The sequence below is a fragment of the Mustela putorius genome, unplaced genomic scaffold (assembly GCF_011764305.1).
Source record: "Mustela putorius furo isolate JIRA1106 unplaced genomic scaffold, ASM1176430v1.1 tig00003987_pilon_pilon_pilon, whole genome shotgun sequence".
Classification (NCBI taxonomy): domain Eukaryota; kingdom Metazoa; phylum Chordata; class Mammalia; order Carnivora; family Mustelidae; genus Mustela; species Mustela putorius.
This window is the reverse complement of record NW_025422126.1, coordinates 6048491-6062867: the sequence shown is the minus strand read 5'-3', so window position 1 is coordinate 6062867 and position 14377 is coordinate 6048491. Positions and strand designations below refer to the sequence as shown.

General features: G+C 56.2%; 1 protein-coding gene across 3 annotated transcripts; it reads right to left on the bottom strand.

Annotated features, from left to right (window-relative positions):
- Positions 1 to 462: 462 nt before the first annotated feature.
- Positions 463 to 9922, bottom strand: SERPINH1 (serpin family H member 1). 3 transcript variants are annotated; one of them, XM_004768016.3, is made up of 6 exons: positions 9070 to 9248; positions 7538 to 7581; positions 4454 to 5109; positions 4013 to 4111; positions 3690 to 3922; positions 463 to 1460 (listed from the first exon to the last, which is right to left on the bottom strand). In XM_004768016.3, the coding sequence occupies exons 3-6, from the start codon at positions 5064 to 5066 to the stop codon at positions 1158 to 1160; spliced, it is 1248 nt and encodes a 415-aa protein (XP_004768073.1). In that variant the 5' UTR covers positions 5067 to 5109; positions 7538 to 7581; positions 9070 to 9248; the 3' UTR covers positions 463 to 1157. The 3 variants fall into 3 exon arrangements, with proteins under 3 accessions (XP_004768073.1, XP_004768072.1, XP_004768071.2); XM_004768015.3 differs by lacking the exons at positions 7538 to 7581; positions 9070 to 9248 and adding an exon at positions 9815 to 9922; XM_004768014.3 differs by lacking the exon at positions 7538 to 7581 and having other exon boundaries at positions 9070 to 9247.
- Between the last annotated feature and the right edge of the window lie 4455 nt (positions 9923 to 14377).

Below are 14377 nucleotides of genomic sequence, written 5' to 3'. Positions count from 1 at the left end.
GTAAGCAGGCTACACACCTTTAGAATCTGGCCAGGTCCCCTCTTGCCCTTCCTAGGTGGCACGGAACGGGAGCTAGCCAAAGTACTAGAAGCAATTCCAGCTCAGCCCCCTGGCTGTGCTGGGGGTCTCTGCAGGTTATCTCCTTCAGCCTCAGTCATCCCACCACTAACACAGGGGTAATTCCTACCTATCTAAGCTGCTAAGAGGTTTGGATAAAATTATATCAAGTGTTCCAAGTCTGGAACACCCTGGGCTCCAGCACTACCATTCCTGCCCCGCAGCCACCTCTCCAGTAAAGCCAGAGGCAAGACAATTTCCCCAGTCAGGGTGGACCGGCCCTGCGGTTATCTGCTGGCATTTCAGGGCCTGAGATGGGCCCTAGCTCCACAGAAGGAGCCCTTGTCCTCTGGGAAGAATGACCTGGGAATCTCAAATCCAATCACCCTCCAACCTCCAACAAAATTTCACTGGAAAAGTTTTATTGAAAAAGAAATTGTACAAATAAGTTCTTGGTTTGACAGCAACAAAGGCTCATTTCCCCCCTGCCCTCCCCACCTTTGAACATCTACAAAAGGAGAAAAAAAAAAGTTCATCCCCATGATGCCTGATCAGAGTCTGCCCATGAGTGCCCCCCACCATGAGCAGGTTCCTGAGCCCTCTCTCTGGGGCCAGGGCCATCATGGGGGTGCTTATCCCAGGGCTGCAGCACCTCATTATTTTAGAGGGGAATTGGGAGTGGACTGGAATAGAGCTGGAGAGAGGGCTGAGGTGATGGTAGGGTCAGGAAAAGAGGGTCCCCATTCCACAGGGCTGGGCTGAAGCCCCCTAGCTCGATTCCGTCTCACAGATGAGAAAGCACTTGGCTATAAATATGAACACTGATTGAGGCAGGCTTAATCCCAGGATGCTGAAGGCAGGACACGCCAACTGCCCCAGGGCCCACAGAATGTGGGGTGTCCGGGCTCAGCATCATGGTATCTGGGGGCCCACATCCAGACAGTCAATTCTGTCTGGGAAGATCTGCTTAGACACCCAGGAAACCTGCTCTGTTTTCCCACCCCCACCCCATGGCACATCCAAGGTCGGTACCTCAGCTACCCCCCATAGCACCCATGTGTCTCAGGAGCCTTGGGCTGCCTCCTGCCATCCCTGGGGCCCTACAGCTCATCTCGCATCTTGTCACCTTTGGGCCGGACCAGGCGCCCAATGAACAGCAGGGAGCCGGTCTGGGTGTCTCGAACCAGGAAGATGAAGGGGTGGTCAGCGTAGAAGAGCTTGGGACTGCGCAGCTCCTCACGCCCATAGATGTCCTGGTCAAAGGGGTTGCCCTCTGTGTCCCACTCGAAGGCGGTAGCGTGGAACACGCTGGCCAGGTACAGGTCCTTCTTGCCTGACATGCGTGACAGGTCTGCCTTGTTCTTGTCAATGGCCTCAGTCAGACCCAGTCCAGCCAGGTGTTTCTGTGGGAGAAGGGAGGTACCAGGTGAGGTCACATTGGGCAAGGCTCCTAGACCCTCACCCTCCGCCCATACCACCCATCACCTCCTATGCTGTCTGTTCCCCTCCTGGTCCTTTTCTGTGTGCTGGTCATGACGTGGGCCCTCTGAACCATGGCCTTATCACTCTCATGACAACCCTCCAAAACCTTCTAATCACCACTTCGAAGATGAGGAAACTGAGGTTGGGAAAAGGGAAGAATTTATCCCTGGTCCTGCCAAGCAATCCGGATCAGTGCTTCTCAAAGCAGGGGTTGTGGACGGCCACTGTGGGCAGCACCCAGGAGCTTATAGGAAACATACATTTCCTGACCCACTCCCTCCCATAGCCACTATCTCACAGTCTCCAGGGCTGGACCCAGGAACCTTCAATAAAATGTCTAGGTAACTCTTGGCACACTCAAACATGAGGAAGACTAATCTAAGGATAGCTAACCCTGGGAGTTAAAGCCTGTCCAGAGTGACAGATGCCTGGGACTTGCTTCAAAATAATCTGACCAGGGAGGAATGGGTGTGTTTGGGTGAATCCTTATTGGTTATGAGTTAATGAGGGTTGAAGCAGGATGATGGATACAGGAGAGCTCATTATGCTGTTCTCTCTATTTTTAATATATTTCCATAGAAAGAAAACACAGCCCCACAAACATGCACACCCCAACCCCCAACACACACACCTTCCATGGCTCTGCAGAGGCCCTGGAAGCCAAGTACAAGCTCTTTCACACGTGAACTGTGTTTGCACTGTAGCCTCACCCCCTAGCAGGTTCCAGCCGTCTCCCTTTCCAAGAGCCTCACTGAACCATCAGCGCCCACAACGGTGTCTCAATGGCCGATACGCAGCCCGGTAAGGAGCTTTCACCACCCCATCTTCCAGGAAGCCCTCCCTCTCCCCGAAACTGCAGCCCTGCCTCCCTGCGACTCAGCACCCCAGCCTCGCTCTGTTTCAGTGCCTGGGCCTGTCTCTGGCCCCCGACTCAGAGCTCTCCCAGAGCAGGGCCCCGGTCCCACATCCTCCCTGGCTCTCAGCGAGGAAATCACAGCCATGGAAGGCTGCCATCTGAGTCCCTGGCAGCCTTGGAACAGCCCACTTCGCTGGCAGGACCAAATGGGCACCTGACCTGGGGTCCTGAGGGTCAGGAGTCCTGAGGCAGGTGTTCCAGGCCCAGCCAGCGATTCCAGTCCCAGTGACCCTATACAAGTTACACCCTTCCCATTTCCCAACTCTGTGTACCCGCTGGACAGGTGTGTCCACTCAGGATGCCAAGAAGACACATGAGAGAAAGGGGGACAATAGAGTCAGGTAGCAGTGACTACAGGAGGAGCTGGGAAGGGCCTAGGACAGGCTCAGGACACAGGGATGGCCCGTGTCTGGAAAGTGCAGCTCAATCCACAGTACAGTCTCACAAGTGCCCCATTTTGTCTCAAGCTTTCTGTCCACTGCATCAGCAGTGACTCTGAATCAATCCTGTGAGGGAGAAGCTTGCCAAGGAACCCTTTCTGGCATCCAAGGCAGGAATGAGATAAAAGCTTCCTCTTTTGAGTACATAAAGAAGTCTCTCTGGACAGACAAGGCCACTCTGAGTTTTCACATTGAGGACTAACTACAGCTCCACTACTGACTAGCCAATGTGACCTCAGCGAGTCCCGGCTTCTCTCGGAGCCACGGGCCACCACCCAGGGTGGTCACAAGGGGAAAAGACTGTTGAGGACGTGGCTTTGGGTTCCGGTCATGGCTAGTGCCACACAGCTCGCAGCCATTGTTAGTCTTACTGCTGCGTCTGAGGTGGGCTTGAACAGGCCGTCACTGGGGGCACCTCAGACTCTCTGAGGGCACGGCCTGGCACCAGCCGCCTAAGCCACCATCTGTGTGACTCTGGAGAAGCTGTTTAACCTTCCTGAGCCTCCAATTCCTCATTTGTAAGGAGCTTAATAGCCCTACCTGATGAAGCTGTTTTGAGCATGAAAAGTTTAATATATATAAAGTACTCTGTATACAGCAGGCGCCCCATTATATTTAGCTACTGAGATCATCATCGAGTTCCCAAGGACAGGTTCCATGCCTCCTTCCCCAGCAGTGCCCAGTCCTGCCTGGGCATCCAGAGGCTCAGGACAGCCCTGCTGAGCAGACAAATGGGCGCCCCAAGCACCCCTCTCCTGCAGGCCCTGCAGCCCCCAAGCGGAGCCACCCCTCACCTGCAGGTCATGGGTCACCTCTACCACCCCCTTGGGCAAGGAGATGGCGACAGCTTTCTTCTGCATCTTCCCCATCCAGATCTTCAGCTGCTCCTTGGTCAGAAGCTTCTCCAGGCGCTCCAGGGGCTCCACGTGGTGCGGCATGAGGATGAGGAGGCTGGACAGCTTGTGGGCCAGGGGCATCTCCACCATCTGCAGCTTCTCCTTCTCGTCGTCGTAGTAGTTGTAGAGTCCTGAGGGAACAGCAGGGAGGCCGCTGGGCGGGCCAGGCCTCAGGCACCCTCACACCCCCAGCTGGGCCCCCTACTTGACCAGGCACCCACCTGTGCGGTGCATCATCGTAACCCCAACGGTATACGAGCGGGTCACCATGAAGCCTCGGTTGTCCACCATCTTGTGGTGGAACTTCTCGTCCCAGTGCGCTGTAGTGGGAGGCAGAACAGGGTCAGAAACAGGCCCCGGCTTGGGAAACACGCCTTCGTTCCAGTCTTTGGGGCTCAGCGGCAGTCCCGTTCCCCTCTGAGCACCCACACCCTGGAGTACATGCTTCCCCCACTTTGGGGGACTGGGGTGCTGGCCCTAGGACACTGCCAGAAGCTATGGGTCTCTACAGTCAGAGCCTGGCTGTTTCCATATGATGGAGAATACCTTCCGGAGGAGGACCCCCAGCTCAGCCACTACCCACCTCCGCCCTCCACTTGGCACCTGTCAGGCATTTAGGCGGCCCCTGCAGAGCTGCAGCCACCACCCCTGCCCAGACTCACGCTTGAAGAACATGGCGTTGACCAGCAGCGCGCCATCAGTCCGCTCCACGTCCTTGGTGACCTCAGGCAGCTTGCCATCGGTAGTCTGCGCGGCCCACTCATTGATGGACTGCAGGGCGCTGCGCTTGTCGCGGAAGTTGATCTTGGAGTGCTCGCAGTTGTAGTGCTGCTTGCTGCTGCGCACGAAGTCCTCCGCAAAGCTCACCGAGCTGGGCCCATACAGGCGGCTGCCCAGCTTCCAGGTCACGTTGCGCGCCGTGCTGTTGCTGAAGGCTCGCAGCAGCTCGCCCAGGCCCGCGTGCACCTCCTCATCACGCAGCTGCTCTGCACTCAGCACCGCCTTGGCCTGGGACGCCGTGGCAGCCTTGCCCCCCAGCGACACGAGCCCCAGGGACGAGGCCACCACCACAGGCGACAGCAGGATGTTCTCCACCGCCTGGTCCTTGGCCATGGCCTGGTACAGGCTGAAGGCCAGGCCAGCACTGCGCTCAGCCAGTGTGGCCGCTTTGGGGCTCAGCTTCTCTGCCATGCCTGGGGCCGCCGGCTTCTTCACCTCGGCGGCCAGGGCCATGGCCAGGAGGCAGCAAGTGCTGGTAAAGAGGAGGAAGCGCATGGCTGGGAGGCGGATGGTATGCACCACGAAGGACCTGTGAGGGCTGCAGAGAGGGTGGGCCTGAAACCCAGGGTATTCCTCCCTGATGACCATCCCCAGCTTTCAGGCAGCCACCAAGTCCCCTGCAGATGGGAGCAAGAAAGCCCCAAGTTCTGAGGAAACCAGCCCTAACTCAGAGCTGCCCAGATCTGAGGTCTTACTTGGCCCACTCTCTGAGGCCCACTCTCTGAGCTCCTCATCCAAAACAGCGTTTCTAGCAAGCCACCACCTCCTCCCAATTGATTTCTAAGGCTGTACTGACAACACTCAGTCTTAGGCATTCATTATGCACTACCTCCATGCCTAACTAGACTGTGACCTCCAGGAAGACAGGAAATCTGGCCAGTCTGGTTTCCCTGTGTATCTCCAGCGCCTAGCATACAATAGGCCTCAGCTATTCCTGAATGAACAGAAACCAGGGCCACTCGGCCAGACTCAGGGTCCTCAGTTTGCATAAAGATTAGCTCTGATCTCACACCACCCCAGGGCCCTTCTCCCAGTGGCAAAAAGTGGCAGATCGACTGAGGGTCTGCATGAAACACAGGTGCCTGGGCAAAGGATGCCCTGTTGGGACAGACGAAGGCCTGCTCCTCCCCCCCATGCCTTTCCTTCTGCCCTGGGATGTTAATGAGTCACTGGTTAGCTCACTCATTAAGCGGGGAAGCCCAGATGCTCCACTCTCTCGCCCCACGGTGCCCTTGCATGTCACCTCCTTGCTCAGCCCTGGTCCCCATTTTCCACGCTGTCGGGGTCTAGGTCTCCATGCCCAAGGCCTGTGTCCTAGCAGGAACAGGACTGCCCAGCTCTCCATGGTCCCTGGCGTGAAGGCCTAGGCACAAGCTGAGTGCGAGGTAGGTTTCCTGAGAGGAAGGATACTGGAGGAGGGGTAGGTCACAGCTCAGTGGAGCAATGACACCCCCTCCCCTTCACCAGAGGCTGGCCAGATGTGTGTTTGCAGGAAGCTGGGTCTACCTCAGGTTCCATTCTGCCTTCCCATCTGACAGTCACTGCTACCCAGGCCCTCTGCTCTATGGCTTCAGGGTAGGCAAGACCCCTCTCAAACCACAGTGGTAGCAGTGGCCCCTAAAACCAGCCTCACTCGCCTCTCTGGGGCCTCCAACCAGGACAGTCTCCCTACATGGGATACATCCCCCCTACTTTCATGCAGGACAGAAGAGATGACAGGGCAAAGGGAAGGGTAGGAAGAACTCTAGTGGAGGCTGGGACCCCACTGCTCTGGCAGATCCCATCTCGTGGCTGTCCGGAAAGTGCAAATTCGGAATCCTGGTGGAAGACCCTCAGGACCCTCAGGACAGATCCTGCAGGCCTGTCTGTAGGAGCCCCGGGTTTCTGGGAAGACTCCACACTATAGCTACTCTATGAACCAGGGCAGGTCCCCCTTCCCTGGGCTGCCAGCTCTTTGAAGGTACGGTGTAAAGGGAAAGCAAAAAATGCATGGGAGAGGGATGGGGTGGAGGGAGGCAAGGCACAGAGAGACCTGTACCCTACCGAGAGTCCAGACTGGGGAGATCATCTATCCCAGGGCCCAGGCCGCCTTCCTCCCAGCCCTAGCTCCTTCCTCACCAAGACTGGAGCCTCAAAAGCAGAATGACCATAGGATTATTGCACAAACAAGGACACCTAAGAAAATGAAATGAAGCACTACTGATGATTATACCAAGACAACAAACATATGGCCACTCTATAAAAAAGCCAACACTAGTTCATACAGCTGTGATGCCAGAGCACAGAACCTGGGCAGAGGCCACGAGCAACTCATTAGAAGAAAGTCAAGGAGCCCAGCTCACAGCTCCGCCACGTGGCAGACACCCTCTTGACAGCCCCCACCCACAGCCAACTAGGACCTCAAAGGACTGGGAGGGGCCTTCCAAGAAAGCACCAAATGACTAGTTTGGGATTCCTCAGGCAGCCACAGAGCTGCGCTCCTGCTCCTGCTCCCACTCTGGCTCTAGGTGACGTGGCAGGCTGGAAACGGAATTATCTGCATCCGCCAGCAGAGGGGGGCTTCCAGCTTGGGAAGCAGGAGGCCTGGGTTCAGGACCCAAGGGGTGCTCCAGGGGCTCCCTGGCCTTGGCTATGAGTAGGCACATCTGGCTCTGCAGGGAGATCCGTGGCTGTGTAGAGGGCTGCCTTGTTAATCCAGCAGCAGTCACGGCAGAGGAAGACAAGTCATGGCAAGCAAGCCAGCTTCCCGCAGCCCAGGAGCCCAGCCCACGTTGCCACAGAGAAATCCCAGGCCCGAGGCCATGGTTAGACAATTTACAGTCCCACAAAGGACAGGAGCCAAGGGCTGTACCCATAGCCAGACTCGGCTGAGACTGGATTCCGGGCTTCTCTAAGAGGGGAAAGGTAGCAAATTTTCAGGGGGTCCACAAGAGAGGATCTCAAACAATTGAGGGAGTCTAAAGTACCTTGAAACTGCCTCAGAGGGAGGTCAATGCCTGCCTTTTTCATTCTGAAAGAAAACAGAAGAATGAGGAGGGTGGGATAGGGCAGAGCTGGGGTGGGTGCTGGTGACGGAGGGCCCTGTAAGGCCTAAGCCCCAAAATGGGACTCTCCCGCAGCACAAAAAAAGGTTTAACCCAGTCCCAGATCCACAGGGACCTTGGAGGCTGTCCACCTCACTGGGCAGTGGGAGCAACTGAGGCCAGAAAGGGGGCAGGGAGGCACCCCAGGTCCCACAGGATCAGTGGGGGTCAGGCCTCCTAGCTCAGGGCTCCTTCCTCCCAGAAGCACCCACAGAGCCCCCTGAGGAAGCCAGGATGTGGTATCCTGTTACACAGAGTTAAAAAAAATTCTTCTGGGAATCCCAGCGACCAGAGACAAAAGGAGTGGATCAGATCCGGAGGCCTCAGGAAGGGGGGATGGGCAGATGAACCATCTGAGGACAGGAGGGTGTGGTACCAGCCAGAGACTTCCAGGGAACCAAGGCCCCCTAATTTTCCTCCGGCCTCCATCCGGGCCCTATAGCCCAGAGGGACATGCTGGACGGAAACCGGGAAGAGGAGGGGCCGGGCCTCCTGGCCATGCTGAAAGTGGTTTCATTCTTTCTCCACTCCAGCCACCTCAGGAATGTCCCTGGGCTGGGGGCAGGGAACCCTGGCCTCTGGAAGTAGTACCTTTAACCCTGCAGTTACCCCCAGAACCAGGAGGTGGACAGAGTTAAGAGTGCCTTCTAGTCAGCTAACCTTTCCCTCCTGGGTGGGGGAATAGGGACCCAGCTGTTTCCTCCCCCCACCCCGTTCTGGAAGGAGGTGGGGGAGAAGGTGCTGGTCAAGTTCTTTCTTTAGGTGCCAACATCTACCGATGCAGGCTGCAGATCAGAAAAGGAGCAACCTTTGGTGACCCCTCACAAACTGTGGGGAACCCAAGACACACACACACCCCGCCCTGAGAAGAGCCTAGACTATTTCACCTCCTTTCCAACCTTCAGGAAGCCCCCCCTCCACCCCCAACAAGCCCGTCAGGAGCTGGTCCACCCACCCCTAATGACCCCTGGGCCTCAGCCCCGGAGGCGGAGGCACCATTAACCGTAAAGCTGGCCTGGCCTCCTACCCCAGCTGGAAAGGGCCCCAGACCCCATCTTCTCCCTTCTGGTTCCCGCACAGAGGCGAGTACCAGCATCCTGGCTCCCAGGCCCACTGTTTCCTCTCTGCCATCGCAACCCCTGCCCCATACTTCTGTAGAACTCCTCACTTTGCCCCAGCCTCACTTTGCTCCGACTCCCCGCCCCGCCCTACCCCTACAGGCTCACTCGGCCATCACCATCTACCCCCGGGCTCCGGATCCCAAACGCTCCAGCAGCTCCCAGGGTGCCAGGGCCTCCAGTTCAAGGGCTCTGCGTTGGCCCCCAACCCCTCCCCGAGGGCCTCCCACCCCCTCTCACTCTCCGGAGCACCCCCCCAAGGCGCCGGCTGCATGCTCGCCGGCCCCCCGCCCTCACCTGGGCCGGGCGGGCTGGCGCCGGACTAGAGACCCACTCGAGCCGCGGACCGATTCCACTCTCCGCCGCTCCCGGCTCCCCAGGTCTATATATGGCGTTCCCCTCCTCCCGCCCGTCCCGAGAAACTTCTGGAAAGTTGGAAAAGCTTCCGGAGGGCGCCCCGGCTCCGCCACAAAAAGCCAAAGACCTCCCCCAGACCGCCCCGGCTCCCGCCCCTCCCTCTGCGGGCTTTCACCCGGCCCCTGGGTCCTACTGCCCCCCACACCGGGCGGGGCTCGAGGAACCCCCGCAGAGAGGCTGGGCGCTGAGACCTGCACGACCTGCACAGGGTGCGGGTGACCTCTGGTTCGGCGGAGACTCCGGACTTTCGAGGTCCTGGAGATGGGGAGCGGGGGGAGGGCAGTCGTTCGAATCGCTGAGCTGGATGGGACACTGAGCTCCTGGGTCCAGCTCCCAGGAGAGGCGCTCCCTCCTCCCCACATGCCGGCTCACCCCCGTCACACACCCTTCCAGCAGCCCTTTCCCTGGCAGGGGCTCTGCCCCGAGGCGATCCACTCCCCCGTTTTAGAACGGAAACTTAATTAGGTCCCCAGACACAACCCTCCTCAATCAGGGTCCCCCGCCTTTGTCTTAGAGGAGGTGGTCAGAAATGAGAGACCGTTATCTTTCTCCATCCGCAGCTTATCCTGAACAGCTCGACCTCAGCGACCGCCCTGCCCAAAAGGGATCCTAACGGGCCCAATACCTGACCCTAACTCCGGGAAGTCCTGACAGAGGCGGAGACTCCGTGAACGTCGTGGTTTGGCCGGGTCTAGACAAGTGCACAGGAAGGAGAACCTCCTTGACTGTCCACTAAGGAATACGTTGTATGATTCTAAGCAAGTTACTTGCCTTTTCCGGGCCAAGTTCCTTCTTTGGCTGTGAAATGTGCGGCTGTCATTCCTTGCCTAACGCCCCCGCCCCTCGCTTCCCTGTCAGTCTCCCGCTCTCCTCGGTTATCCCTGCCCCCTCCCAGGGCTCCAGGGCTCATTATCAAACCCTCTCACCCCACCCCTCCCACAACTGATAGTCCCTTGAGCCCTGAGCTAAGCTAGGTATTCAGGTCTGTGCTAGGTGCTGAAGCCCCAGCTGAGAACAGGATAAAGCCCTGTGGTCAAGGATGTACAGTGTGAGCTGGTAATGCGCACGTTAGTAGGGAACTCCGCAGAAGATTATTTAGGACATCCCACTACCTCTCAGGAGTGCAATGATGGCTAACAGATGAGCCCAGTATAGAGAGGACAGGGCAGGGCAGAGAGACAGGACAGAGAGACACTTCATTCATTCATTCGTTCAACCAATCATTCAGCTGGGCTGAGTGTCTTCTGTGTTCCAGGTGCATCCTTGGATCTTGGGGAGCCAATGAATCTCAGCCGCTGAGGTGAATCATCTGGGTCCCCAGCAGCAGGGGTGGGGGAAGGGCCCTTTCCCTTTCCGGTGGTGACTAACTACAAAGTCTGGGTTAGGCGCTGCTGCTCAGAGCTTGAGGAAAAGGACTGTGGGAAATCTTAGGTTCCAAGAGCTTCAGACTCTTTGAGTCAGGGTCAAAGAATCAGAGAGGACTTGAATCCACAAGTGACCATCATAGAAGGTAATATCTTACTTGAGTCCCCATAAAATCTTTGAATCCATCTAGAGAATCTTAGAGTGTTAACTCTCAGAGTCAGAGAAGAAAAGGAGCAGGATCTCAGAGCCGCAAGGTATCTCAGAGGTCATGGGTTCCTGTATGTGGCCCCTGGCAGGAGCTTCTGCAGTATCCCAAAGGCAAGTGCACAGCCTCTCCTAGAACAGGGAGTTCAAGCCCCACAGACGCAGCTAACCTTTCTTAGGATAGGTTCGATTACTAAACAAAATTGTTCCTCCTCGGTGTGGTGTCCATCTCCTTGGAGTGGCTGTACTGGTTTCTACGTGCCTCTTCCTGCCTCAACTGTGGAACGCTTTTTTTTTTTTTTTTTTTAGATTTTATTTATTTGTTTGACAGACAGAGATCACAAGTAGGTGGAAAGAGGCAAGCAGAGAGAGGAGGAAACAGGCTATCGCCGAGCAGAGGACCCCCCCCGCCATGCAGGGCTCAATCCCAGGACCCCGGGATCATGACCCAAGCCGAAGGCAGAGGCCTTAACCCACTGAGCCACCCGGGCACCCCTGTGGAACACTTTTAAGGGTAAGTCCTTGTTATCCAAGGAAGCCTGCCAGGTCACAGGCCATACCCTGCCCTCTACCCCACCCCCATGCACAGCTTGGTGCTCACAGGGTGATCAGTCCCTGAACTAAGAGTCCACAAAACTGGTGGAATAAAGGAAAGGTCTTGGTTTCCAGTGGGTCCAGATGTCAAAATCCCAAGAGACTTCCTTTCCTCCACACTCTTCCATTTTTTAACTCTCTGAGGCCTCACCAACACTTCCAGGGTGAGCTGAATGCTATGATTCTCAGTGCTGGCTCTGATGGGGAAGGGTCAATGGAGGCTCCTGCTGCTGGATAAACCCAGAATCCTAAGGTCAGAGTAGAAAGGACAAATGCCCTCCGTTAACAGAGAGAGAAGCGGAGACCTAAGGAGAAGGCTAGGTCTGAAGTAGATGGCTACTGTAGCTCAAACTGAGCCAGAAGCCTTCGCTATGGCATTATTTCTGTATCATCACCCTACAGTGTCACTGAGTGTCACTGGAGACCCAGGCCTTCTTCTCATTAGGAGTCCCCAGTACCCAGCACAGCCCAGGCCCAGAAGAGGAACTTGGTAAGTGCAGTCAGAGAGCAAGTGGTGGGAAGTTGCTGCTTGAGTCTGTGGGGCTCCAAGCACCGCCTCCCCGAGGAAAGACCACGGCTCCTTTAAATTTCCAAGATCAGCAAAAAAAATGTTGAGAGCCTTGGCCACATTATTCTTAGCTCTGAGCCCAGCCCAGGCCTGGCTGTGGCCCTTCCCCCACACTCCCAGGCTGCACATTCTGGAAAAAGCACTCTCTTTGGAGGGAGGAAAGCCTGAATTACAGTGAGGCTCTCCAGCATTTCAGGTCTGGATTTCCCTCCAGTGCCTTGGCTCCCTGAAGGAGCTCTTCCTGCCCTTCACCCCCATCCCATCCCTGAGAGGCGTGGAAAGTTGCCCAAGGTCACAGGGCAGGGCCAAGGTAGAGCTGGGCTGGCAGATTTGAAGTAGAGCTAGGCCAGAGTCCAGGCGCGGGATCCCCAGCTCTCTTACCCCCAAACCACCTTCTGATTGATCCAGCCGGATAGGTAGGCCCCATTCGGCCAGGGATTACAGAAGCAGCTTTCTCTGGCTCCAGTGGCTAGACTAATGCAGTCCTTGCCCTTAGAACCCTAGGGCGAAAACTAACATATCATTTAAGTGCTCAGCATACCCCTATTTAATATTTTCAGACTAAGTAAGAATGTCACCATCATATTTTCAAGTAGACTCCACACCCAGCATGGAGCCCAGTGTGGGGTTTGAACTCCCGAGCCTGAGATCAAGACTTGAGCTGAGATCAAGAGTTGGATGTTTAACCACTAACCCACCAGACACCCCAGAATGTTGCTGTTTTAAACCTGAGGAAACTGAGGCTCAGGGAGGCCCAGTGGCATGTTTAAGGACATAGAGCAAGCTGCATTCAGCCCAGGGATTTGAACTAGGTCAGTTTGTCCAAGGGAAGGTAGGGAAAGAAATGGCATTTATGGGTCACTTTGCTCTGGCTGGTCGTGCTGGGCACCTAAACAGTATCTCACTTTTAATTATATGACACTAATTGGAAAGAAGTCTAATCACTTTCTCCTTTTTACATGGGTTAAAACGGGCCAAGAAAAGCTCTGCTAACCAGACCACGGTGCGCTGTCTTCCTCAGGGAGCCTGTGCAATCACATGCAGTTCTTTGAGATGCTGCCCGGAAGCCAAGAATTTGCTCGCAGCCCAAAGCATGAGTCAGGGAAACACAATTTCTGCGATCTCTGATGCTCCCCGTGGCGTGTGGGGCCTTCCCACCAAAAGGGCTGTCCCATAAGCTGGCTGCCACGTAGGAGGGTGGGAGGCCTGAGTGGGGCTGGGGCTGGGCGGGCACGGGGTCTCTCCCCTCCTCCTCCAAGAGCCCGCCCACTTCACCCCCACCGCTTCGCAGTCCTTTGCTGCGGAGGGAAATCACAGGGGCCATCCAGTGCCTTCACTCACACGCCTGACGCGACACCCAGGAGACACGCCCACAGACATGTGACACTGCAGATGCACATGTGTCTGTCCACCCGCTGTGGCCCCTTCATGCAATCCACCTACACACGTGGCTGAGTATTCTCTAGCAACACAATGCACCGCGGAGCAAGCTTGCCTTGTGGGAGCCCCTGTGTATGGACTGGGGGCAGGGTGGGAGAGGGGGCACCGCCAGGAAGTCAGGGTCCCACTCTCATCTCTTTACCCTTTACTAGCTGTAAAGAACCGAGGAAGTCACTGCCCTCTCTGAGTTTCCATTTGTAAAATGAGAGGCTGGGACTCCTTGCCAGCCCACTCCCCACTCCTTGTGGACGTTCACCCTGCCTTCACCTCAGAACCTGCAGGTCGGGGCCACCTGGGTGGCTCAGTCAGTTAAGCGGCTGCCTTTGGCTCAGGTCGGGATCTCAGGGTTAAGGGATCAAGCCCCACATTGCCCTCTGATGAGCAGGGAGTCTGCTTCTCCTTCTCTTCCCCACCGCCCCCTGGCCCCCTTGAGTGGTCTCTCTCTTTTGCTCACCCTCTCTCAAATAAATAAATAAAAATCTTCTTTTAAAAAATCTGCAGGCCTTTCTTGAGCATCTATCATGGGTGGGGTGCCCCAAACACTATGAGGCTAAGACACAATTCCCACTGGAAATGGAATGAGCTAGGTACAGAGCATAGGGACAGGGCTCCTGACCCCAGCCTGGGCTCCCTCCATTGCACCAGCTCTCCAGTGGCTTCCAACAGTCCCTGGAGAAAGTCCAAGCCCCTTCTTCCCCTCATCCCTGTGCATCAGGCATGCCAGTTTGCAAGTGCAGGTCCTTGGGGCCCCGGGGCAGAGATGTTCTGCCTTCTAAGGGTCAGAGCAAGGGAAAATGCTCTTTTAAAAAACTCAGCTTTAGGGATACCTGGGTGGCTCAGTGGGCTAAAGCCTCTGTCTTTGGCTCAGGTCATAATCCCAGGGTCCTGAGATGGAGCCCCGCAGGGAGCCTGCTTCCCTTCCTCTCTCTCTGCCTGCCTCTCTACCTACTTGTGATCTCTGTCTGTCAAATAAATAAATAAAATCTTTAAAAAAAAAAAAAAACTCAGCTTTAGGGA

Coding starts and splice junctions, on each gene's coding strand:
- SERPINH1 (XM_004768015.3), bottom strand. CDS start 5,066: ATGCGCTTCCTCCTCTTTACCAGCACTTGCTGCCTCCTGGCCATGGCC. Junction 4,112..4,453: donor CAACGCCATGTTCTTCAAGC/GTGAGTCTGGGC, acceptor CTCCCACTACAG/CGCACTGGGACGAGAAGTTC. Junction 1,461..3,689: donor AGGTGACCCATGACCTGCAG/GTGAGGGGTGGC, acceptor CTTCTCCCACAG/AAACACCTGGCTGGACTGGG.